Source organism: Heteronotia binoei, chromosome 13 (genome assembly GCF_032191835.1).
Source record: "Heteronotia binoei isolate CCM8104 ecotype False Entrance Well chromosome 13, APGP_CSIRO_Hbin_v1, whole genome shotgun sequence".
NCBI lineage: Eukaryota > Metazoa > Chordata > Lepidosauria > Squamata > Gekkonidae > Heteronotia > Heteronotia binoei.
In genome coordinates this window covers 75,467,459-75,495,145 of record NC_083235.1, presented here as the reverse complement: position 1 = coordinate 75,495,145, position 27,687 = coordinate 75,467,459, and the positions used below count along the sequence as shown (strand labels likewise).

Genomic DNA, 27,687 nt, shown 5'->3' with positions numbered 1-27,687 from the left:
AACAACATTGGGTATCAGCAATAGAACAATAAAACCATAAAACAATAAACAGTTACAATAACCAGTTAAAATTAAACCATTTGCAATTTAAATTATTAATACAATTTTAAAACAACAGTTTTGGTGCTAGTTCCATAGTTTGTCAATATGGTAACAGTTGAAAGATTTCTTCATTAGGTAGCCGGGGATATGCTATGGTGGTGGTAGTGGGGTTATCAGTCGTGTCCGCGGACCCAGCATATAATGTATGGACCTTTCCCAATCCAGGATGCATATCTAGCAAATATAATAAATTCTGCTCTCATTTCGAAATGTCTTTCATGGAGAATAATGGGTAATGGCAGCTCCGACAGAGGACTGATAGACACCGTTAAAATGTGCGTGTTCATTTCTCTCACTTTATTTTTTATTTATTTTAAAATATTTGTTAGTTCCCTTTTTTCTTCACAGAGCTCAAAGTGGCTTGCAGCATTGCCAAAATACATTAAAACACCCAAAATTTAAAATCACAATTCAGAACTGCTAAGCAGATGTGGTCCTGAATAAAATAATCTTCAGCTGCCTCCTAAGGATTCAAAGTGGGGGGGCAAGGTGCACCTCTCTGAGGAGGTTGTTCCATAACTGAGTTGCCCTCTCAGTGTACAGTGTTTGGGCCCCAAGGATGGGGATGGGGGAATAAAAGGCAGAGGAGAACTAAAGGGGAAATGAGTATTTGCATTGAGCTGGAGAAGACACTAGATCGTTAGTGAGTCTGTAAAAGCTATTGACTGGACAACAATTTTGTGAATAAACTGCAGGTGAGAAAAATGTTTATTTATTGGAGTACATACTGTTCCTTTTTCCTAGTAGCCGGTGACTTGGAAATCTCTGATGATTACTTGTGCTTTTGGTGGAGGACTATTAACAGTAATGAAATATTTCAAGAAAGAAAAAGAAGACAGTACGTATGCCGCAATTGTTTTCCTCTTTGCTGTGTTGGCATGTGCATGTTGCTTTCCTTCTTAAATGTAGGAGAATTCGCACAAGTGGCTATCAATCTTATAGTTCTCTAGATCAGGGGTGCCAAATATCTAGCCTGCAAGCCTGATCCATCCCCAAAAGACTTCTATGTAGCCTGCCATGGAGTGCTTCCTTCTCCCTCTTTCCTGCTTCTATCATTTCCATTTTTGTTTTTCTATGTGAGATTGAGGCAGCTGAGCAAAGCAGCCCCTCCTCGTTCTTCCCCCTCCCTCTTCCTCAAAGGAGGGGGAGAGAGGAGGGGTGGTTTCTCACAGAAGATTTGCCCTGACCTAGCCCTGCCTCCCATTCGGATTAAAAGTTCACAATCACACAAACACATCTGCCCTCCGAGCTGCACCCATAATCACCCCGTCTCCAGACACCTCCTATCCGCATCAAAAGCTACCTGGATTTTCCCAGTAGCATCCCCCTGAATTGGATGTAGGTCGCATAATTAGCTGCTGTCTGAATGCGTTGGGGTGACTCATAAGCGGAAGAGCTGTGTGATCACGCCAAGCCATTTCCAGCAAGGTCGGGGCCCCCCTCTCTGAGATGCGCTGCTCCACTTCTCCAGTTGAGTGCTCACACTGGGGCCTTTTTTAAAGAGATAACTCTTTCTGCAGCGGGGCCGTGGTTGAGCCTGGCTAGCAGTGTGAATGGGCAACCACTGACTGCTGCCAGGATCCTGTCACTTTAGCAGCAGCTGTCTGATTGCCCAGAAATGGTTCAAACTTTAGTGGATTTTTTCTGAATGGGATACAGTCATGTCAATTTCACAGTGTGAAGCCAGCCAAGGAATCTCAGCCAATGGAGGAGCTTTATTCTGTGTGATTGAGATAGCCTGGAGCAGCTAGAACTTTCCCAATCAAAGCTTGAGCTGTGCCAGGTTCTCTCAGTCACACAGCAGAGCTACAGAGTCAAGCTTCTCCATTGGCTGAGGCTCCTCCCTCTCCGTCCCTTGGAGAAGAGAGCACCTTAGTTTTGATATATATGAGATGTTGTTGGGCCGAGTACCTTCCTGAGCAGAAGTGAAATAAAGCAGTGTGCTTGTTTTGTATTATCAGCCTTGAACAGTTTTGTTCAACATAAGTAAGAGCTTTTTGCCTTGCTTCTCTCTCTCTCAGCTGGTCTTCCTTCCTCCTTTTCACTGTTTATATGAGGAATAACAAGAAGCCAGTGAGGTGGAGACTGGGGACCTTCCCAGTATTAGTAGGCTGATACTGACCACTATACATTGCTGCCTTTCTATTCTTGTACTGCCCTATAGGAGTTATTTTTCTGAGGAAGACTAACTACTAGATAAACACATAGCCCTCAGTCTGTGTCATTGTACCTTCACAAGTTCTTGACCAGCACACTAAGCAACTAAACTTATGTATAAAAGCTCACAATACCCAGCCATTCCATGTTTTCCCCTGGGTCCTAGGGCACAGAGCATTGACCATGAGATTTCTGTAATGAATGGCAATAAATCAGAAGTAGGTCTGCAGCTTATACGCACCTGAACAACACCTGAGCAGCATACTCATTGCTACTGCACAGACATTGTCTCCAGATTTTGATGCAATAATTCAGAGCAAGTGGTGTCAGTTATCGGAGACTTACATGAACAAAATATTGCAAGAGTGCTGATGTTTGAAGCATGTTTTATTTTAAGTTTTTAAAAATATCTTTAGTTGTGTTTGTGACCTTTAAAGTTTACATCTCTTCTACCTGACATTACATTTCATGACACATCCGACCCGGCCCAACAACATCTCATCTATATCAGATCTGGCCCTCAGAACAAATGAGTTCAGCACCCCTGCTCGAGATGTTAATCCTCAGAGTTTACCATAGTGCAGAACAACCTCACACTTGTCTTGGATTTTAAGAACATAACATTTATCTTAATGACATCTGGATTTTTAAATTTACAATGTGTATTATTCCTTTATTATAGCTGTATAAGGTTGGACCATTAAACACATTCAGAAAACTGTTTGGCTCTTTATTTCAGATAATTAATCTAAGACTGCAATTTTGGAATTTGCAAATTATCTTAGTATCTCTCTGTTTTAAACATTTGAAATAGCTAGCTGGACTTGTAATAGTGCTGCTTTTCTTTATTGCCAGTATGGCGGTTTTGTTGTTGTAATGGACAGTCAGTGGTTAATGCCAGTCTGAGAACCTTGAGTGATAGAGTATTCAAATTGAATTCTACATTTGAGAATGTCAGTTAAGAATGGCTGTTAAGAGCGGGAATTAGGACAGTGAAGTTCAAGGAGGATCCTGAATTAGGGAAGGGGGGCCAGTAGTCCTTCCCTGAGGGAGATAGCTCCTAGTAAAAGGAGTTCAAAAAGGATGTGTTTAAGAAGGAAAATTGCAACTTGTGTGTATGTTTCCGCCTCCACAAACTTAAACAATTTTGATACATAGAGGTTTATGTTTATTTACTTAAGCAGTGATTGCCAAGAGATCTCTCTCCACGGTTTTAAAGATTTGTCTATGTAACTAAACAAAGTGTAATCATACAAAGTTACCTCATTCCTATTGCCTGTTCACCTGTCAGGTTTAAATCTAATACCTTCCTGAGCAGAAGTAAAATAAAGCAGTGTGCTTGTTTTGTATTATTATCAGCCTTTCTTGTGCCATAATCTGATATATTCAAATGAAGGATTTTTGTTGGTTCTCAGTTCTTTAAGACTGGGTCAGCATATATCTATATACATTTGAACAAAACGATGGGACAGATAGCAAAACAAAGAAAGGGACTACTCAGCCAAGAAATAGGGAAATGGGTAATTGTTATAAATGTTCTGATAGTTGGTTGCATTGCCAGTTTGTACATGGTATTCTCCAGAATAATGTTATGTATAACGCTACCCAAAATGTAAAGTTTAAATCTTTGTAGACAGTAAAATATGAGATACATGATAGTAGTTCATTTTGAAATGTTCTTAAGCTACCCCTTGTAATAAAGCTGGAGACATATAACCATTTATTCTCTGTTTTCAGTGCTGGAGAAGGAGCGGACACGAGCTCTGGGAAAGCCATTGTTAGGTGGGCCTTTCTCACTTATTGATCACGAGGGGCAGCCCAAGACTGATCATGACTATCTGGGCCAGTGGTTGTTAATGTATTTTGGTTTTACACACTGCCCTGACATTTGCCCAGAAGAGCTGGAAAAAATGATTCTAGCAGTGGATGAAATTGGTGAGTAAGCGGAACTGAAACCTCAGTTCTCCCTGTATTAGATTTATGCAATAGAATATTATTTGATTTGCACAATGAGTATTTTGTACGTTCTGTGATCACTGCATATTTTTCCTTATGCATGTCTCTGAATTTCCTTGCAAGGAATACAATAAGTTATCTGCAGTGAGAAAGGAGCAAATATTATATGTAAATGGGTAGCAGGGCTGGCTCGCCCACTAGGCAAACTAGGCGGTTGCCTAGGGTGCCGTGAGGATGGGGCGCCAAATTGGACTCCCCCCTCCCAGTGCCCCAGGCAAGTGCCTAGTTTGCCTGCCGCCACCACCTGCCCCTCCTTTCCCTTCCCTTCACCTCCCTCACTGCTGCCCCCCGGGGGCTGGGTCCTTGCACGCCACATTGCAGCCAGTACGCCGCATCTTGCATGCCATGTCGCGGCCAGTACAGCCCAGACACGGTGTGCTCTGATCTCTTGGGGGGGGGGGGGGAGATGACGGGAAGGGAAGAAGGGGATTAGTGGTGCCTTGGTGCCACGGCAACAGCGGGGAAAAAGCTGCCTGGGGCACCATGTGCCCTCGGGCCAGCGCTGGTAGGTAGAGCACATTTTGTACAAAATTTGGTTGCTGGTTGCATTTGGATATAGTGACAGACTTGTGTGTGTTTGAAATTTGCACAAAAATGGCTGGTTTGCTGAGCTTGTGTACTTTTCCCTCTTAAGTATTCTCCCATGCATAGAGCATGATTAGAATCGTCCTCATTTCAGAAGCCCTGACTGCCAAATCCAAACACAGTGTCAATTTGGAATTTGTTTCTTGCTCTCAAACTGAGTTGCCAAGTTTAGAATCCTGGTTTGTGAGGAAGCGCATTTGTCCACGTGTCTGCAGTCAGGATGCCATGACAAACTGGAGTTTGAAGGCTTTCAGTCATGTTCTGTATGGAATGAGGGGAAGAAAGGTGGTAAACATGAGCATATCAAGCAATCTGTGTCCATTCTTAACTGAACAAAGGTTTGTTGAGTTGTCATAGTAGGGATAGTTTGTGTGCACAGTTGCTTTCATGTGTTTAGAGGTATTGTGCTGATTTCCCCATAGCAAAAAGTTGCTGCTGTGCCCTTGTGGTAATTTATTTATTTGTATGTTTCTATTCTGCCCATTCCCCGTAGGGCTCAGGGTAGAGTACAACATATAATAAAACAATAAAATATGATAAAACATTTTATAAACAAACAACTCAACAGCACTCAGAAAATTTTCCATATCATCACAACATTGCCCACCCTAGCCATCTCACATCATGATGAGATGTTATCACATAGAGATGGCAGATATTAGAGCCATTAGAGATATGAGAGCCAGTTTGTTGTAGTGGTTAAGAGTGCGGACTCTTATCTGGGAGAACCGTGTTTGATTTCCCCCTCCTCCACTTGCAGCTGCTGGCATGGCCTTGGGTCAGCCATCGCTCTGGCAGAAGTTGTCCTTGAAAGGGCAGCTGCTGTGAGAGCCCTCTCCAGCCCCACCCACCTCACAGGGTGTCTGTTGTGGGGGAGGAAGGGAAAGGAGATTGTGAGCCGCTCTGAGACTCTTCGAAGTGGAGGGCGGGATATAAATCCAATATCTTCTTCTTCTATTATTCCATTTTATAGTACAGATGACAGTGCTGACAGGGGAGGCTAACGAAATCAAGAATAGATGCCCGCAGCCTCAGCTAAAAGCCTGGCAGAACAGCTCCATTTTACAGCCCCTACGGAAGGCTAATAGACCAGGTAGGGCACGGATCTCTGTAAGGAGCTGATTCCACCAGGTCGGGGCCAGGACTGAAAAAGCCCTGGCCCTAGTTGAGGCGAGGCGGGCGTCTCTTGGGCCGGGGACGGCCAGCAGATGTTGGGAGGCCGAACGTAACAACCTCGTTGGCATATATGGGAGGAGACCACAGGCACCGAATGCACCACAGAGATCAATAAATGGTCAGGGCACCACCTGCCTCTTGTATCTTTATTCACTGAATAAACAACATGAAATACTGCAAGCAGGATTGTTTTTTCCTAAATCCATATTGGGCGTTGTTTAAGATGTTTGAGTCCTCCATCCATGCTTTCAGCCAGTTGGCTAAAAGGCTAGCATAATATTTGCCTGTAACAGAGCGTAATCTTATAGGGCAATAATTAACTGGGTCATCTTTTGTTCCTTTTTTTGAAAAATGGAAAAATTGCTGATTTCCAACTATTCAATATTTCTCCAGTCTGATTTACCTGAGTAAATAATGGTGCAGAGAAAAAACCCACCAATCTGGGTTGAGTTTAAGTCAGGTGAGAGATAATCACAACCTGAAGACTTCCCAGGTTTTAAAGATTTTATTTGTCTAACTACTTTCCTTTGTAAGACTTGGAACTTACTAACTTGGAAATGTTGAGATCTTTAGATTAAGTGGGATTGTGAGTTTATTCCTAGGCATAGGAAAGACTGTCATAAAGCTGTTCCCACTTAGAGGGGGGAATTGGAGGTACAGAATCCACTTGAGCCAGAAGTCTGTAAGGTTCCTTTTTTTTTTTTTAAGCAAGAGATATTATCTTAAATCATTATTTTTAAATAGAATTCTTTCTTTTTAATTTTGAGTAGACATAATATTGCCTACTCTGAAGAAATCTTCAGTAGTTGTATGGAAGAGGATGCTTCTTGAATGTAGCATAAGATTTTCTTAAGATTTCTTTTTTGCAATCTGCAGTCCCCACCAACCCAGGATTTCTGCTGTACCTGTTCCTCAAAATAGTATTACAGTAGTTATAACTGGAGTGAAAAAGTTAATTGAAGTCTCTACCTTAAGAAAAGAGGTTTACAATACTGGAGGTTTGGATGTTGTTGATGCAGCCCTATTCACTTCTTCCTGCCTCATTATTTCCCTAGCTTCCGCAGCTAAATTTGTATTCTGTTTCCTTTTAGCTATTTTGTTCCTTACTGATATATGGAGACTTTTTGATTCAAGGTATAATTCCAATGGGAAATGGTCACAGGTTAAAATATCAGCAACCTGTAACTTTTCTGAAGGCATTTCATTATATGAGAAAATTATAAAATAATCTATAACATTAGCATGCCTTTTGGGAAAGGAAGGTAAAATCTCCGTCTTAGTCCAAGTAGGTTTTTCCATTTATTAAAGTTAAATTTAGGTTCATAATCATTTGTGTTAATCTGATGCCCAAATAATGGCACCTTTTCCCTTAGATATGCATGCTTCCATTGCATAGTCAAATGGTGTATGATCCCATGACTGGGATTTCAGTAAGGTATCACCTGCGTCTATTCTGGCATTCAAGTCTCCTGTGTATGCTGAGGAGAGAGCCAGTCAGATTTCTGCCTTGACAGAGTTTAGTCTGATTTTAGCCTTACCTTAGAGCAGTTTAACACAGAAGGAAAACTGGAGAAAAGTGGGCAAGGAAGTTTGGGAAGTAGGCAAAGACTCCCATTCGGGCCAAAGATTAGAATCAAGTATAGGGCATTTGTGACACATTAAAAACCCAAACGAAATATAAAAGGTGATATAGATAAATAAAGCTTGTAACTGTTTCCCCTGATGTTATTACTCATTACACAGAAGACTCTTCAAACAGTCTTACCACTAACAGCTCTTTAAAGGTTTTTTTTCACGGTATTAAGCTTTCATGTGCATGCACACTTCCTCAGAAGTGCACATGCACACAAAAGCTGAATACCTTGAATAAAATTTTGTAGGCCTTAAAGGTGCCACTGGACTCAAACGTTGTTCTGCTTCAGACCAACTTCTGCCTTGTTGTGCTTCAGACCAACACAGCTACCCATCTGAAACTAACAGCCCTGATCTCTTTTTCAGGGGTTAACAAGTTTGTGGAGCAAGCTAGCTAATTAAGACTACAGTGGGCTAAAAAATCTAAAAGATAAAAATAAGCTCACTGCCAAACATGTACAAATAAACTCACTACCAAAACATAAGAACTTTTCCCTCTCAAAAATGAACATTATATAATTGAAACACTGAAAGGAAAAAAAAGAAAGAAAGAGGATCCTACAGAGGAGGAAAGAGCAACTTTATAGCTAACAGCCCTGACTGCTTCTATAAAGAAAGTAAGAGAAAGGAAAGCAAAATAAGGAGCAATAGGGAGATATGAAAAACAAGGATAAAATATAGCATAAAATAGCTGACTGAATGCCAAGCAAAAAGAGAGGCTCACAAGAGCAGTTCTTTTCTCCTTAGCTAAACCAAATGCTGCACAGGCTGTAAATTCCTTCCCTAAGCTGCAGAATCTTGTGAGCAAAAATTCCCCTTGGTGAGCTACAGGCCTTAAAAGTTGTGAGCTGCTGCATAAATTATTGTACTCTGGGGTTAATTTTCCTGAGCTAAGACAAAAATGTGTGAGCTGGAGGCTACAAATTTGTGAGCTAGCTCATTCTAACTCTGTTTAGAGGGAACACTGCTCATGACACAAACCAGTAGAAACCCAACAAAAATTAAGAGGTATAAAATGGGAGAAAATAATGATTTACATTATTTAAATAAGCTCAAAGTTTTAAAACCCAGAAACAGGGAATCATGTCTGCCTCACTCCCTGGAACCAGAAGTCTAGCAAGAATTTAGCTGATAATCTGACTCGCAGCTGTGCTTTGCCATAAATTGAGAATTACAGATAATCTATGAGTCAGGCTAGCATTGTCCCACTCATTTAAAAGAAAACGTGTGCCTGAATGACCTCTCTTTTACCTTTGTCCTCCCTGCGTCACCACTTCCTCCCCGCCTGTCATCTTCTGTTAGTTCTCACTGTGTATTGTATTGCTTTGCACTTTTCAGATTCTCTCTAGCCATTAAGGTAGCAGCACTGAAATAAGCAGCAGTTTTAAATGCATGTAAACTGACAGGTAGCTGGCTCAAAGTTGACTCAGCCTTCCATCCTTCTGAGGTCAGTAAAATGACCTCAAGATGAGTAGATGACTGGGGAAGGCAATGACAAACCACCCCGTAAAAAGTCTGCCAAGAAAACGTCATGATGTGATGTCACCCCATGGGTCAGTAACGACTTGGTGCTTGCTCAGGGGACTACCTTTACCTTTTTAAACTGACATTGTTTTGTTTCTATTATTAGAAGAAGTTGGGTTTGCCTGCTAGCCAAAAAGTATATTTGGTGAACATCCCTTAGGATGTCGTAAGTGGGATGCAATTTAATGCACTCTCATAAGTCTCTCCTAAAATTCAATTTGGAGACTCAGGTCAGTGCAGAATGCTGCAGCTCAGCTATTATCAGAAGCCAAATGGAGCATGCATGTTATTCTCATTACAGTTACTCCATTGGTTGCCCATCAGTCACTAGGCTCAGTTCAAGGTATTGTCTATCATATACAAAGCCCTCCATGACCTTGGTTCCTATACCTTCAGGAGCGCCTCTCCCTCTGTGCTCCACTGTGAGAGCTTCGCTTATCTGTGCAGGGCCTTTTGCAAGTGCTACTGTGCAAATGCACAAAATCAGTGGGTGCCTGAACATGTGCATTCTCTGGTGTGGCCCCCAGCTTATGGAATAGCCTGTCTGATGAGGTCAGAAAGGCTCCCAGTTTTTCACAAACTATGCAAAACTAAATTATTCAAGGGGGATTTTTGCACAGAAAATAGGGCTGTTCTATAAAACTCTGGTTCAGAAAGAAGCTTGCCGCTCCAGTGCCAAGGGGAGGGGGTGTGGTGGGCACCCAAGACCCAAGTTCTTCTTTGTTGTTGTTGTTCAGTCGCACAGTCGAGTCTGACTCTTTGCGACCCCATGGACAAAGTCACGCCAAGCCCTCCTGTCTTCCACCATCCTCCGACGTAGTTCCTCTACCTACCAATATTAATCTAATTAACAGTCTCAGTTGAAAAATAAAACCTACCATTTTTCAGAACGAGTGGAGTAAAATTGGCCCAACTTTATTGGTTATAGCTATAGTAAGCCTTGGCACAGCATGGGGTAAGGATCCAGATGTCCCAACTGACCTTCCTGCCAGTGAGTGGTCATGTTGGGATGATGGCAGGTTTTGGATCCCACTAGGATGGATGCCCAGAGGTGATCTCCCCTGCTACCTGAGCACGAGGGTAGTCTCTGGACATGCTCCCGGGCTGGGCATATCAGTCACCCCTCATGCCAAGATCCCTTAGGGGGAATTCCCCACACTCAGGGAATGGGCATGCAAGCGAATGGATCCAGCCCCATTCTGATACCACCAGAAGAGCCAGGCTTCCTTCCACCTGCCAACTCCCACCAAAGCTCCTACAGCTGTAGCCAAGTGCATAAAGGTAAAGCTTGCTGTGCAAGCATCAGTCGTTTCTGACTCTGGGGTGACATTGCTTTCACAACTTTTCACGGCAGACTTTTTACAAGGTGGTTTGCATTGCCTTCCCAGTCATTTACACTTTACCCTCAGCAAGCTGGGTACTCATTTTACTGACCTCGGAAGGATGGAAGGCTGAGTCAACCATGAGCCAGCTACTTAAACCAGCTTCCGCCAGGATCAAACTCAGGTTGTGAGCAGAGCTTGGACTGCAGTACTGCAGCTTACCACTCTGTGCCATGGGGCTCTTAGCCAAGTGCATGGGGGATCTCTAATGCTATGCAGATATCCATACCCCATTCAGATAGATGAACCCCATCAGGGCAAAACAGAACCTCCAGGCATGTTAAAATGTCAGGATGTTGAATCCAGCGGGCCCCCCATAATGTCCACGATCCTGCCTAGTGGCTTGGTCACCTTTCACCTTGCCAGTTCCACCTTGTCTGTGGAGTGTGCCCCACACCACCTTTGGTGCTCCTGCCAACCCAACCAGAAGAATGTCACAGCCAGAAGTTCATCCTTCAATGCCCACAAGCCTGCCACTGCCCAGTGCACCAAACCAATGCTGGAGCAGGCCCCCAAGTTGTTCTCACCAAATTGTATCACTGGTGCATCTGGAGGCCCATGGTTCACCAAATGAGACCATACGCTGGGAAGGATAGCATCTCACTTCATCCCTTACTCATCCAACCAAGTGTCTCCCACCTTATCCTGCAGGCCAAGGTCCCTTTCCCAACCAGACGTGATAACATAAGTGCTTGCTCAGTGCACTACGCTGTGTCCACAGATCCAGGCCACCTGGCAGGGTCCACCTGAAACTGAAGGGGTCAATGGTAGTGTCAAATGGCAGGAGTCAGGTGCCACCAAACATACATCCTGTAAACCTCTGAGCACCACCTCTCAACTGCCTGGATGCCCACAGGCCCCGTGCCCAAATTGGATGCTGTTGTTACTGCCCCAATCTGGAAAGAGTGGGACCCAAAGTCCCCTATGGGGAGTCCCAAAGTGGCCACAGTGGCTCACAAAACTACCACAAACTAAAACCTCAGAAGGAACCATCCTTGTGGATGAAAAGGGGGCCTGGTTGGCATATCTCCCAAAAGTGCCCGAGCAGCCTAAACCAGACATAGGCCACCCCTGGGAAGCCTGCTGATCAGTTTTTGACTGTCTGATGGCCTGTTACTCCTGTCCTGCTTACAGAAAGGTGATATTCCCCAGAGGGAAGTTACTGCTGTCTATTCTAGAGCCACTCACTAGCTTCCTCACCCGCAGGGCTCAAATAAATGCCAGCGCGAAGGCCAGTGTAAATAAAACAGCCTCATAAGGTGACCAACAAATGGATGGTAGTTTCTTAACTACCTTGGACAGGGCCTCAAATGCCAGGGGCCTACTGGGGCCCAGTGCCCTTGGACAGAACTTCCACAAATCCTCAGCTACTTTGTGGGCCTTGAATGTGTTGCATGGAGTGAACCCATTAGCTTTACTAAAAAATGAAAAGGTGGCCCTGTGCACTTAGATAGTCCTGGAGGCAACCAAATCCCATTAAACAGGCCAAGCATCTGTGCAGATGCACAGGTGAATAAACTTGCTTGTTTTCTCTTTTTAAAAAGTTCTCAAAAACCTTTTTAGATGGTGGTTTTGCTGTAGTGATTGCCACAGTGCACAGTATTCAGTTTTGTGCCTTGGAAATTCCGTAGGCCCTTTAATGATCTGTATAATTAGCTCCATGTACAGTGCCATTCAACTATTTCAGACCCAGCATATGGATCTGACTGCCTCCTGAAACATGGGCCCCTCTTATTGAGACCTATTAGGATTACTAGGTGGTGATGTTTAACTGTGTGCCTTGAGAAGCTTCCAACCACCCATTTCTACATGTTAAGCTTCTCTTAAAGGAACAGGCCATTTTTCTCCCAGCCTATTGAGAACTCTTCATGCTCCCCTCCCTCCCTTTCACGTTTTTGTTTCAGCTATTATTATTTAGTAGCGGTAGTAATAGTAATTTATTTTTATTCCACCCCTTCCCCCTTTTGGGGGGCTCAGTGCGGAGTACAACAATTTGAATTAAAATCACAATAAAATCATAATAAAAACAACTTCAACATTCAGTAAAGCGCAACAGGTTAGTTCAGCAAGATGATATGAAGCAAGATAATATAGCACCACAATGCAGTGGTGCAGCGGGCCGTGAGGGCGTAGGGGGAGGCCAACTGATCTAATAGATGAATGGCCACTGCCTCATCCAAAGACCTGGCGGAACAGCTCCATTTTACAGGCCCTACGAAAGGCGGCCAGCAAGCCAGATAGGGCCCGGATCTCCATAGGGAGCTGATTCCACCAGGTTGGAGCCAGGACTGAAAATGTTATAGTTCATTGTGACATCTGAATGGGTAAATGTGGACTTGGTTCTGCTATAAAGTGAAGCATGTTTTATTGTAGCTGTGGCTGGTTTGTGAAAACCAGCATTCTGATCTCAGAAGATCCTTAAAATTACCATTTGCTTCAACAGATCCTGAGTTCATATCTAGGGAGGAGCACAAACCTGCTCATCAACTAAAATTTGTGATTAATTTTGGCCCGTTCATGGTTCGTAAACTGAAGTTTGTGGCGGGCCAGCTAGCACAAACTTCCCATGAACTTCCATGTGGTTTGTGGCATTTCATGAGTGGATATGTTTCCAGGCATACCGTCTCCACTCAAAATGTTTACCACATTTCAAAACAATGGGGGGGGGGAGAATTATCCAGCATTGGAAACACCAATGAGTTCTCCATGCGTTTGATGTATGTAGTTTGTGCTTTTGAACCTGCACCTACCATTTTCCAAAAACACTTTCTTTGGGGAAACATAGACCAGTAAGTCCATTCTGTACATAAATTGGAGGGCATATAGAGGAGCATCAGAGAGAGATCCCCTATGAGTTTGATCTCTAGCTTGCACAGGGTTCATTGTATACACTCCTGAACCTGCGTCTGTCGAAAGGAGTGCCTGTCATTTACCTGAAGGAACTTTCCTGGGGACACCTTGTGGGGGGGGTGTTGTAATGCATTCCCCATGTATCCAGCCCTCACCAAACTTGGAGGGCAGGTAAAGGAGAGTCAGTTAGAGAGCCCCTGTGAGTTTGATATCTCTAGCAAGCCAGAAGGCTGTTCTATTGCGACGCAAATGGAATTAGTTCATTTGACAGCTTAAAAAAGTTCATGGTTCATGAGCCAGGCACACCATGAATCAGTTTTCCTAATTCATGCCCATCCCTATTTGTATCCTTTTTCTCCTGCAGAAAGACCTGCCTGGTATTGCAGTTTGCGTTGCAGTGAGGGCTGCTCCAGGCTGTTCCTATTCCTATCTCATCTGAAACCAATTAAACGGACTGTGATTAATAAGCTAAGTGCAAACCAGAGATTCCAGTCCTCGTTTCATGTACCCCCTAGCTGTCCATCGTTAGTGAAGTGACCCTTTTGGTTATTTACTTCATTTATAGCCCAGCTGTCTCATTGAGATTCATGTCTGGATCCTCACGCTAACCATGGTTAATTGCAGTGGTTTTGCAAGACTTCCGAGCTGAGATTTACAACTTGTACTTTCCCTCCAAGCAAGACATGGAAGTCCACTTCAGATCTTGACTTTTAGTAGTTCTTTGTAAGAGAGAGAACTAACTATTGTCTATTAATTCAGGCATCAAAGGCAGCTAGGGTTTGAGCTAAAGAAGAACTTTTTAAAAGCTCTAAAAGGGCTTTAAAAAAAACCCCCTGAAAATAAAGGTTTTGTTAGGGGAAGAGGGAGCATGTCAACCCATGGCCCAGCTCCAGTCTTCAAAATGGGGGCTGCAGGATCACCATGACTAAGAATGCTTAGAAAACCCTTTGTATGTTGTCACATTTCCCCCAGTGGTATTCCACAAGAGCACAGACTGGCAGCTAAGCTTTGGTCAGATAGGTTCCTTCTAGCATACCTGTGATCTTGAGTGCAGAGCTGAGAAGAGGTCTTGCAGCTGATCAGCAGGAATATTAATTATTTTGTTTTTGATTCTAGATAGCATCTCGTCGCTACCAAACGTTACTCCTCTTTTTATCAGCATTGATCCAGAAAGAGACACTAAAGAAGCTATTGCCAGATATGTTAAAGGTACTGTTAGCTTCCTTACCTACATCTTAACCGTGTAATTCTGTTGCCTTGTGACCGTTTGTCCAGACTAGATTTTGCAGCAATGGAAGGGCATCATTTGACTCTTCTAATGCAAGCTGCATTTTTTTTTTTAATTCAAGAGTTTTCACCCAAGTTGGTTGGATTGACGGGTACCAAAGAACAGATCGATCTGGTATCTCGAGCATACCGTGTCTATTACAGCCCTGGGCCAAAAGATGAAGATAATGATTATATAGTAAGTGCTTATAATTTTACTAGATATATCACAGGCAGGTAATGGTGAAGAAAAGAGTTTTGTGAAATTGAAGGAACAACCAAAGAGCAGTTAGGCAAAATAGTTCTAACCAAGGTATTGAGGAGGGTGGGCTAAGATGAAAAGCAGCAAAGCTGATAGGCAGTTGGGAGGCACCAATGGGAAATTGTTTGCTTGCTTAGGAAATTTCTGTGCTACGTCTCCAGAGACTTTGCTCAGGGTTGCAAAGAATGAGTATAGCTTCTTGGTGACAAGAGAACTTTCCATGTAGGACTGCAGAATCTCAGCAGCTGGTGGTATACTCAAGTTCTGAGAACTCCCATGATGAGTGTGTGGGACAGCACTTGCTAAGGTGTCTGTTTTCATGTGGGTCCAGAGAAGCTGTCGCTGTTCTCTAATTTTGCAGTCCGTTCCTGTTGCATTGTTTGTCGCATTGTTTTTAGTGGTGCAATTTGCTTTGAGTCTCAGAAAGGTGAGCTATAACTGAAGCAAATAAACCATATAGGTTGGCACAGGTGCCGTTGAGATAGGCGTTGCTGCTCAGGCTGAAAAGCTGAAGTGTTTCTTTCCATATTTACTTACCTTGACAGGACCATAATATTGTGGTGTGACAGGCCCAATTAGAAAAGCTCGTTATACCCAGCAGCCTTTCCTTGCCAAAGTGTTCACTGTGAGCTTTTTGCGGAGTGCTCTTTGTATTCTTAGCCGTTGTTATCACTTCAGCCAGGAGGGGGAACCAGATAACAAATGGCACATCGTTTTCCCTGATTGTCCAATCTACTGTTCGCTATTTCATTTTCTGGCTATTAGATTTTACCTGTTTTAAAATGAAGTCATCCAAAAGTGTAAGCTTTGTACTCTGCATATCCAAAATGCAGTCAGTTCATCCCGTTGACACCACAGTAATGAAAAACTGACATGAAACTTTCATGTGACACTGATTAAACAGTAACTAAAAAGGTAGCCTATCTTCCCCTCCCCCCCAGTCATACAGTGTTGATCTTGTTCCTCTTTGAGCAATGCTAGTCGGGGCCTCTGTACATTACCTTATTTAATTACCATCTAATTATGAGCAAGATTTCCAAGAGGTAGCCAATGAGTGAAAGTGGGAGGGATAGTATAATTAGACAGGGTTTCATAGTATTTAGACAGAGTTTCATGGTATAATTAGACAAGGAAGAAACTTGTTAAGCTAGCCTTTTGGTTGATCAGTAGGACTAATGCTCAGAGATTAGTATAAGAAGATCCCTTATGTATTTTGTGTATGTATTGTAGTGCAAGATAGACCCTCCTGCACATCTGGGAATTTCTAGTTGACCATTTAAAGTTGAATGTGTTTGAAAAAGATTGATTTCACCTCAACAGACAAGCTTTCCAAAGAACAGCCTTGTGGGAGGGGGGTTTCTTCTGCAGGGTTTAACTATTTATTTATTTGATTGGATTTTTATCCCACCCTTCCTGCATGAGAGCTCAGGGCAGGTTACATTTGATGGTCCTTTTGTTGGGGTATTATTTTTGCCAAGTTTTATGTCCTTGTATTTTTCTGATATAGAAGCCATTATGTCTTGAGATGTCCCTCTACTGTGTACTAAGACCTTGATTTGCTGCTGAGTATCCTCTCAATTTGTCTTCTGTATTCTTTTGCAGGTGGATCACACCATCATAATGTATCTTGTTGGGCCAGATGGGAGCTTTGTTGATTATTATGGCCAAAACAAAAGGCATGCTGAGATTGCTGCTTCAATTGCTGGGCACATGAGACAGTATAAGCGGAGCTAAGGGACAGGAAGTTTTTGACTACAAGGCAAGCAAGCAGAAGCAGAGCCATGGCCTTGAACTTGCAGTCAAATTTATACCCACAGGTTAAGGCTTTAACCTGGACTAAATAAGGAGCTTATATGGAAGCAACCTACGTGGAAGAATGCTTTTCTTTGAATGTGCCTTAAATTTGCAGTTGTTGAAGACTGAGGGGCCATAATGAAGCATTTCCTCTTAAGAGATGAATGCTTCTAAATGTTGGTCACAGAAACCTTGGAATCTTTCCCCACTCTTGTAGTGTGTATATTCTTGCCCACCTGAATAGAGACCTGTGAAAGAGGCAAATCCCACCTGAACTAAAGGCACTTCTTACAGGACCGGCCTTTTCTGGCATCTGAGCATTATTGGCAAGTAAAACTATGGCTTCAGCATAACTTCCAAGGGGGCACTCCTTCATAGCCATAGGAACTGTCTTGTTGGCTTTTTGAAAGTGTGTGTCATGTGACAGTAGAGAGCCAAGTAGCACGATAAGGGTAATTGAATGTAAAGAATATTGATCGTGTATATAGTGTGTTACAAATTGCATTCACTGTGCAGATGATTAAATAAAGTGAGGGTAATCTAGAACCTGTGCTGTCTTGAAATCCCACATTGAGTAAAGTGAATTTATTTCTTAAAAGCATGACTTATCTGCCTCCAGTGGCTAATATTCCTTTGGCCAAGATGAAATAAGCATTCACAGAGCCTAGGGATGGATGTTCTAAATCAGTGTTTCCCATTTGCAGGGTCATGACCCGGTACCAGGCCATGGAAGCCTCACTTCTGGGTCACAAGAAAAGCCAAAGCTAGCCCCGCCCCATCTCTGTGTTGTGCAGAGAGGAGCTGGGCTGCCTCTCCTTCCTTCTCCCCCGCTCCTAGTGTTTGAGAGAAAAGCTGGCATCCACTGGCACTTTAGACCCATGAAGTGTTCTTCAAGGTATGAGCTTTCATGTACCTTGCAGTATGTTCTTTTGGGGAGATTTCTCCGGGAGGCCTGGGTGGCAAAGAAGGGTGTGTGTTTTTTTTCAGCCGGGAGGAGCTTTCCAGTAGTGGGCATTCCAGTAGCTATTTTTTTTACCAAACGACCCGTGGGTAGAATTTTTGCTGGCTGGGGTCATCTGATGGTGAGGAAGGCTTTTTTTTCCTTTGCCCCCCCCTTCTTTCTTTTTCTTTCTTCGCTGCAAGTGATGCTCTGTCTGTATTCTTGGTGCTGGGAGCGGGGGGAAGCAACAGTGGAAGAGCTTCTAGTGCCCTGGCCCCACTGGTGGATATTCTGGTGCTTTTTGGGCATTGTATGAGGACATTTTGGACTGGATAGTCCACTGGCCTGATCCAACATGGCTCCTCTTATGTTTATGATTTTTTTCTTTCCATGTCTTTCCTTTCCTTTCCTTTCCTTTCCTTTCCTTTCCTTTCCTTTCCTTTCCTTTCCTTTCCTTTCCTTTCCTTTCCTTTCCTTTCCTTTCCTTTCCTTTCCTTTCCTTTCCTTTCCTTTCCTTTCCTTTCCTTTCCTTTCCTTTCCTTTCCTTTCATTATTCCCCTTTCTTTCTTTCCCTTTCTCTTTCTTTCTTTCCATTTTTACTGGATGAAACTTTTCTGTTCATCATACTGTTGTTGCAGACATAGGAGCTCTGCCAATGAAAAGTTGGCACCCCCAGTTGTAGCCAGGTGGCCTTCTATGAGATTTCTGTGTGAGTGAGAATAATAATTATAATAATAATAATTTTTTATTTCTATCCCGCCCTCCCCGCCGGAGCAGGCTCAGGGCGGCTCACAACATAAAACACACATTACATCAATTATAATTATAAAACGGTTAAAACAATTACAAAGTATTAAAATTCACATAACAGTATGGCGTTATAAACAAGTTTCAATAAATTTCAGAAATAAAAACATTTCAAGAATAAAAGCATTTCTAGCAGCATATCTGGTTTTGTCACAAGTTTTTTCACTAATTTTTCGCTAGTTGAAGGCCATCTTGAAAAGGTGGGTCTTACAGGCCCTACGGAATCCCTCTAAACATCGTATGGCCCTCACCTCCTCAGGGAGTTGGTTCCACAGTAGTGGAGCAGTAATAGAGAAGGCCCGGTCCCGGGTGGCTTTCAGTCTGGCCTCCCTTGGCCCAGGGATATTCAGCTGGTTTTTCCCAGATGACCTCAGTGCCCTCTGGGGCTCATATGGGGGTGTGGGGCAGAAAGAGATTATTGGAGATTACTGCGGGATATCTCAACAGCACTGGAAGAGATGGTACTATGAACATGGCATCATTTTACTGGTCATGCTTTTAACAGCTGTCTGACACCAAAATTAAACTCCTCCTGTAGATATTTAAAAGGATGAAAGTAGTTCACTGGCTAAGTATCTGCACAACAGGTTGCTTTTAAAGGCATGGGAAACACAGCCAGTAAAAAGCTGCAAGCCCTTCATAAATATCCTTTTTGGCATAACTGCAGAAAAGCTTGTATGAACTTCATATAACTTGAAATTAATTCATTAATTGCAATACAATTCTCTGCTACCTTTCACAGCAATTTCCCTGTGTTTCAACAAAAGAAAAGTATGAAAAATAGATTTTCTTGAAACCAAGCATATTTTGAGGTAGAGCAGCTGCCAGGGCCCAGTGTGGGTGGTACACAGTGCTGGCATTCCTGATGGCAATGGCAACAGCACTTCCAATTGCATACACTGGCCAGTGCTGTTGAGGAAGGGATTTGTAGGTGGTGCAGGCAATTGAACATGGGCATTAGGAGTGCTTGCAAGCTGGAGAACAATACACAAACAGATAGGTGCATGCAGATGTGGGGGTGAAAAGAGAGGACCCACTTTCCACCCCCATTTTGGCTCAGCATGAATTTCAGAGATTTTTCTGAAAATGAATTTACTTCCGAAGAGGCAGGTTTGGCGTAATGCCCTGGAAGTGACATCACAGGAAAAGGTGGAGTTTTGATTCAGTGTGCCCCGGAAGTGACATCACTTGGTCCTTGACATCACAGGAAATGACACAATTCCTGGCTCCACCCCCAAAGTCTCCTGGCTCCACCCCCAAATTTTAGTGGGCCATGAAGGAGAAGTGTAAAAATAACCAGGCCACGGGAAAGAAAAGTTTGGAAAACCCTGTTCTAAATATATCAGACAAGCTTTAGTCTTCCAGTGACAGAGGACTGCACAGTGCCCAACTGCACTCATTTTGCCACAAGTAGATGTGGGCAGAAAAGTAAGCTTTTAGACTGGCTTGAATGAGGTGGAAATGCCTGCTAGCCTGTTCCTTAGCTTTAGGATGCAGAATGGACGCTATCATGTTCATCATTGAACAAATGGTCATGGTGACAAAAACCTTTCACAGTATTTGAGTAATTGGAGGAACTTCATTGGAGAAACTGGTAGCAGGCTACTGTACATCTGCTTCTCTGCCCCTTCCTCTCTGAGGGTTTGGCTTGCATTCATTTCTTTGTTTTTGAAAAGGGGTCATTCCTTTGGAATGTAGGAGGGTTTCATCAGGAAGAGATCTTGTAATACAAGAAGATTTCTATGGAACTGAAATATCTGCTTTGCTTCTGAGCTGGCTGATAGATTAATTTTTTAAACCAAGTGTCTACCAAGAATTTCCTTGGCTCAATTTGCAGCAAGTGCTTTTGTGACGTTTGCAGAATTTAACCTTCATTCTCAGCTGTTAAGGATTCTATGCAGAGGCAGCTCTTTTCCCTTCTTTACATTGCCTGTATGTGTCAGCGAGAGACCATTTGATACCTCTTAAGGAATCAAGCTGCTAAAGTAAATTAACTTGAGTTTAACTCTTGTGTTTGTATGAGCATGTGTGTGTATGAGCTTGGTTGTCAGTGCCATTTTACAGTGCCTTGTTGTGGAAGAGGACTAAAGTTACATACTCAACGTTTATATACTATTTAAAATTCTTTAACCAAAAATATCAAGTTTACTGGAGCATTTGAACTCTGCATTCCTCACTTTTCCAAACTGTTAACATGGTTTGGATGTCTGATGGTATTTGCCCTGGGGATGGAGACTACCTAACTCCTCCAGACAGTTCAAGAATGCTCAAAATCTTTTAAAAAACTCCATACAGATTTTTATTCTGATAACATCAGAAAAAGGGTCAGTCATGGGAGTCCTATTGCCATCTCACAACCTAGTCACGATACATTTGGGAAGGAGATGCGAGACTACAGTAGAAGAGGCCTTGTTTCCAGTTTGGGGGTTGTAAGTGACAAGTAAATCTTGAATAAAAACAAAGCTCTCTTGTTGGTGCCTTTAGAAAAATGAACCCATGTTGGAGCTAAGTTTTAAGCTAAAACCACCAAAGAAGGCATTTTCAGAAAATGCAGGCCATAAAAAAGTGGGAATACGTTATTCTTGTGAAAAGCAGATTGATTCGATCAACTGGGGAGGGACGGTGGCTCAGTGGTAGAGCATCAGCTTGGGAAGCAGAAGGTCCCCGGTTCAATCCCTGGCATCTCCAAAAAAGGGTCCAGGCAAATAGGTGTGAAAAACCTCAGCTTGAGACCCTGGAGAGCCGCTGCCAGTCTGAGTAGACAATACTGACTTTGATGGACCAAAGGTCTGATTCAGTAGAAGGCAGCTTCATATGTTCATATGTCCAACTCCATTGCCCTTAGTGATAACTTTTTGTTTTATCCCATATACTTTAGCATGAGCACTTCTCATGGAAAGAATCCCTTATCTTAGACTTTATCAGAAAGACTGGGTTTAAAAAAAAAAAAATTCATAAGGACAAACTTTCCTGTTTTTTGTACAAGCTTAAGGCTTGCCGCTCTTGTAACCGGAAGCATTTCAAGCATATATAGGAATTCGTTCATGAACTGACATTTTTGCAAACTTACAACCCAGGGTGACCAAACCGCGGCTGGGGAGCCGCATGTGGCTCTTTCACACATCTTGTGTGGCTCTCGAAGCCCCCACTGCCCCATTCGTCAGCTTGGAGAAGGCATTTGTCTCTTCAAATCAGCTTGGAGAAGCATTTAAAGTTGCTTTCTTTCCACCTATCCTCCCTCCCCCATCTATTTTCCTTCTTTCTCTCAAACATCTGACGTTCATGTCTTGTGGCTCTCAAACATCTGACATTTATTCCGTATGGTCTGTTACACTAAGTAAGTTGGGCCACCCGTATTCCAAACAGTGCAGATTGAATCATGGATGTAACATATGACTGCTCTGTTTCCAGTCCCCTGTCCTATGGAGCTCAGGATAAGTTATCCCCATTTAATCACTGCATCTCCCCTACAAGGTAGGCTAGGCTAAGGCAAGCAACTGCTGCCATGTCACACAGTGAGCATTATGAATGAGTGGGAATCTATCTCCTGCGTCTTGATCTGATACTATTAAGTTCTGCACCATACTAGCTCTCAATTTGGAGTAGTTGTAGCATCCTGGAAGCAGTAGTTAACAAAGCATCTTTAGTTGTATTCTCTGTCTAGAGCACTTAAAGTAGCATACAGCTGAATCAGGGAGCCAGTCTTTTGTTGCTGAGAGCTCCTAACTGAGGTAAGTGAGCCTCACAGCTATGGGGGAGAGGGATGCAGTGCCAAACAACTGAGGAGACCAGCATTCATCTCAACACAAAGAGTCGTAGGGCATGCCCCTGGTTGTATTTGCTGTTTTATGCTGAATGTGAAATACCCGCTCCTATCAGATGAGGGAGTGTTGGCCAGAGCACTAACAGCCATTTATAGAGAGCTGGTGGGCTGCTGGAATCTCATCATTTACTGATGACCACTGAATTGAAATATTAGAAACAAAATGGCACACAAAATAGCCAGTCTACATAGCAGTATAACATTACAACTACTACCAGAAAATAACTTTCAAAAGGTTTGTCTTGTTGCCAGTAACAAAATTAGTGGACCTCTGTGTCCAAGGCCCTCCATAGATGACATGCCAGCACCCAGCATGTTTTACAAATTTAATTCAAGGTGGGTGAAAGTGTGTTCTGATGATGATTATTGTTTCTGCTAAAGCTGGAACAGCAAGAGTGGCTCTTATCAAAACCATTCAGGAACTCTGTGAACTGAAGTTGAATGTTAGTATTACTTTTAAGTTCAAGTCCCAACTGCACTGGCATGCATGGCGTGTAATTTTTATAAACATATCTGTATGTGCCAATGGGCTTACTGGTCTTACCTGCTTTCTTATGAGGCTTCAACACCAAGAAGCAAAACTGACCGTAGCAAAAGTAATTTAAAATTTTTGTAGTGGTTTTATTGGAGGAATTTGATCTATATTTTCTAACAATGTCCTTTTATCCAAAAAAGCCTGGCATCTTGAACCTCTTGGTAAAACAGTAGAAAGATAAGAGGAAAGGAGAGGGATTGTGTGAAACTTTGGGTGAGACTGCTACATATATGAAAAACATCTGAAAATGTTGAAAGAAGATACAGGCTCATTGGTGTGGAAAGGTATTAAATACTCCTACGGCCTGTTGTAGAGGAGAAAAACCTCTTTCCGTGATTATGGCAAGTTTGCATCACCAAGGCTGTGCCGATATCTGGAACAAATACTTCATCATAACAGGTGTTATCTATGACAGGTGTGTATAAAGTGCTGTTCCAAAAACAGTTTGAGCCCACTGGCACTCAGATGCTCTTAAAGAGTTCTGGTCGTATAGAGAGACATATGAATCAAAATACTACGCACATAATAACCATGTATGGTAGATCTCTGGCAGTTAAATGGAGAACAAGAAGCTTTCAATCAGGAGTGTCAAACATGCTGCCCGGGAGCTGAATCAGGTCCCCGGAGGGCTCCTAACAGGCCCCCGAGCAACTGGCTCTTGTCTGCTTCCTCCTCCCTCTCTTTTGCTTCCTTCTGCATAACAGTTTGCTTTACAAGGCTTGCTCAATCACTCAGGAGCTACAGAGCAAAACCTCAATTTTCTCCATTGGTTGAGGCTCCTCCCCCTCCTGGTCCCCTGGAGAGGGAGGGAAAGAGCCAGAGCTTCCTTTACCCAGTTCCCTGGATCCCATGGGAGAAATACAAAACACCTTTACAACCAAAGAGTGCTAATGTTTTAAGCATGTTTTAGGGAAAACACCTTTAGTCATGTTTGGCTGTGTCCTTTAAAAAGTTTATATCTCTGCTACCTAATCTTAAATAGGTACACATATGACCCAGCCCAACACGACCTTGCCCAGCCCAGCCCAGCCCGACAAGGTCTTATTTATGTCGGATCCGACCCTCATAACAAATGAGTCTGATACCCCTGCTTTAAATGCCAGACTTAGTGCTGGAACGGGGAAACAGCCGCATGAAGTGTAATCCGAAAGGCACATTGGCAGATGTGTTTAATATTTTAAAATATATCCTCTAAAATGGTAGCTTGTGCTGTTCAAGATGAGAGCCTGTTGGCACCTGACAGTGGTGGGCACAACCACAAAACGCCTGTGACGGGAGGTAGAGCCAACTGCAAAATGTCAGGCAGTGAAGGTGATGCATAACTCCGGTGGGCAGCCATGTTGGTCTGAAGCAGCAGAACAGTTTGAGTCCACTGGCACTTTTAAGACCAATGAAGTGTTATTCAGGGTATCTGAAGAAGTGTGTGCGCACGAAAGCTTTGAATAAAACTTCGTTGGTCCAAAGGGTGCCACTGGACTCAAGCTTTGTTTTAATAGTAACTCTTCAATATTGCATGCGTAAACTGTTTAACAGGATGCCTTTTGAAATCATTGTTTTAAAATGTTTTCTTCTCTACACACCTCTCGCCTCCAGTCACTGTGAAGATTCTTGTGCTGTGGTGGCAACTGTTGTCAAAGCAATTTTTTTAAATAATCTCCACAGTCAATCAGAAGTCCTGCTGGGCAAAAGCCAGTCTGGCCCCACCCACTTCCTAAAAACACTTTGCAGGTGCCAGGTAAGGTTTTGGGCACCCATGGGCACAAGGGAGGCCCTGCTCAAGAGGGTGATCCTAGGGAATGCATGGCGTTCATGGGGCCCATTTCAGTATTATTAAACTTATAAACAGAGCAGGGAAGTCCGTGACGTGACAAGGTATCAGAGATTCCTGTGCAAGATCAGTGCACAGATCTTTTTGAACCACCTTTTGGATTCTTTTGGGGCTAGCTGTAGTAATAGCATTCAGGAACAAATGCGAGTCTGATAAGGCAGAATATTAGTTCTGGAAAACTCAGACCTGACATTACTGACCTGGACATTAACACTATGAAACGGAGTCCAGTTTTGGTTTCTCCCTTACCTATGAGCAGGGAGACATTTTAAAAAGATGAATGTTCATGCCTTTCTCATCTATACCATGATAGGAGGGAGAGAATGTCTAAGTGCAAAAGAAGGCACTATCAACAATGTGACTGTCTTGATAAAGAACGGCTACTTCATCGGGTGTGAGATGAAGTGGAGCCTGTTCTTAAGCCAACCACCTAATTCCTGCTCTCTGCCCTTTAGAGTTTTACTTTTGTCAGCACTTTCTTGGCTTGGACCATTGGGGATCTTCTTACACTAAGGAACAACTGCTGCATTCCAAGGGGAGAAATGAATTCTTCTGGCACGCCTTCCACTTTCCATAAAGTACTGCAAATAACTAGGGAGTCAAAGTCAGTGGGAAGGAGACAGCTCCTTTTCCTGTTCTTTGTCTCCATGTGTCATCCCCTAATCAGTCAGAAGAGGACACTCAAAGCCACCCAGCTTTGCTAATAACAATCTGTTAAAAGTACAAAAGATTTACTTCCTTTATTTCTGCCACAAACCAAGTGAAAAAGTGGAAAGCCTAGAAATTTTCTTAGTATGCCCACCAGGCTGAATTGCTTGGCAAACACTGTGATGTCAGAATACACTGGTATTATTTCTAAGGAATGATAATACCTTGCTACTATTAAACTGTAATCATAAGCAATTCTTGGTATTTTATAAAAATATTTGCATGTATCTAATCTATAATTTGAGCAGACTTTGGAGGATGGTGGAAGACAGGAGGGCCTGGCATGACTTTGTCCATGGGGTCACAAAGAGTCGGACTCGACTGTGCGACTGAACAACAACAAAACCTCTATAAACTTTGTCTTTGAAGCACCACTGCATTAAGAATTCACGAGAAGTTCTAACTCAATTTATGCTAATAAAACTTGTTTTAAAGGCCTCTTATCAGTTTTGTATTTGAATGAGTTCAAGTTACATTTTTTAAATTATCTTTTTAAATGTATCTGAGGGTGAAGGATGAAGTTGAAGAAAGGTAAGGGTAAAGGATGGGGTGAAGGTGGTGGGGACCTTAGGGGGAAGTGACCATGTCCTTCTGGAATTCCTTTAGCTGGATGCGGGGGGGGGGACTCTTTTTTAAAGAATAAAAATCAACATGGAGTGGACATCAATTATAATTAATTTCCAATCAGGGAGAGCAGCAAGTGGATATCAGAGAAGCTTGTGAACTCTTAAAAGCATAAAAATTGGATTATAGAAACTGTCATGATGATATCACCATTTTGACTTTTTAAAGAACTAGAATTAACACCAGTAAACCATCTGAATTGTTGCATTGTGATATGGGACCACCTTTCCCCACATGTCCCCCAGAGAGCACTGCGTTTGGGAGGGCAAAGTCTTCTCTCTAACTCTGGACCAAGGGAGGCCAGACTGAGCTCTTCAAGGAGCAGGGCCTTCTCAGTAGCAGTGCCAGAGGCTATACAAGCCCTGTGGGATCTTTCCCAATTCCATAGGGCCTGTCAAACAGAACTATTTTTATTAACTTATGACATCTGAGTGGGAGAGTGTTGCCACCCTTATAACTGATAGACTTGGGTGTCCCAAGGACCACCAACTGATAATAATCAAAATAACAATGCTGGTTTGCATAGCAATGATGAGCATGAATCAAATATGGATGAGGAAGAACATCAGCCTTGCAACTACATGCAGATTGGACTGTGCTATTGTGTTCCCCATAGCAACCTGTGACTGCAAAAGTTGGCCCATGAAGAAGCAAGACAGGAGGAAAGTCAGCTCATGAGCTGTGGTGCTGGAGAAGGCTCCTTGGACAGCAAAAGTGACAAGCGGGTCATTTCGTAGAAAAAGAGGTGCCGGAGCTCATTAGCACAACTCATTTGCATATGCCACACACTCCTGACATCACCAGAAGATGTACTAAATTATATCAGCTCAGCATCTATCTTAAATTGCTTCTTGAATTATAATTATAATAAAACCTTACTCCCATCATACCTTTTTAAATTACTTTCTCCTACGTGGGCACAGTGGCACGATGATTTCCATCTGTTTGCTTTATATGTTTTGGTTATTTTCCCATTTTTTTGTGGGGGGAAATATTAGAATTTGTCAAAATTTAGAGTTCAGTAAAATTCTCACGGGGTTTAAGCAGTGACGCTCGGAAGCGATTATTTGGGAGGTGGGGAGAAAGAAAGAGCACAATAAAATTTAGAGGTTCGGCAGCTCTGCTCCTGTAAGTTCCTGCCCAGAATGAGACCTGCAAACAAGCAAGTATTGGAGCACATAAAACCAGACACGCCACTGGAAGGAAAAATCACAAAACTCTGACTGACTTATTTCGGCCATGTCACGTGGAAGAATTCACTAGAAATAGCAATTATGCTTGGATTGGTTAGTGGCAAAAGGAAACCAGGCCATCAAAAACACTGGCCTGAGTATGGAACAGCTAAAAAAAACCCAGTACAAGATCAGAAAGTGTGGCGAGAGCTGCTCCATAGAACTGTCAAGAGTCGAACATGTCTGAATGGTTAACAACAACATCTTGTTCATTGGTGGGCTGGAGAGATGGTAGCCCTTCTCCAGTAGATTGTGGGATGGTATATTGTGAAGATGCTGCCTGTTCTTTCTTTCCTGCTCTTGAGTGTGTTAAAACTACTCCTTCAGGTGTAGTTCAAAGTCTTCAAAGTCAAAGGCTTCAAAGTCTCCACTGAACTGGATTATCTGTGTGGATTTGATGGGGACAAATGACAGCCCATGTGAGAGAACAAGATTGAGTCTGTG

General features: G+C 42.9%; 1 protein-coding gene across 1 annotated transcript; it reads left to right on the top strand.

The window, feature by feature from the left end:
- Positions 1–842: 842 nt before the first annotated feature.
- On the top strand, positions 843–17,314 carry LOC132581912 (protein SCO1 homolog, mitochondrial). The gene is made up of 5 exons (XM_060253375.1): positions 843–940; positions 3,997–4,194; positions 14,541–14,633; positions 14,774–14,889; positions 16,555–17,314. The coding sequence occupies exons 1-5, from the start codon at positions 871–873 to the stop codon at positions 16,684–16,686; spliced, it is 609 nt and encodes a 202-aa protein (XP_060109358.1). The 5' UTR covers positions 843–870; the 3' UTR covers positions 16,687–17,314.
- Positions 17,315–27,687: the final 10,373 nt, after the last annotated feature.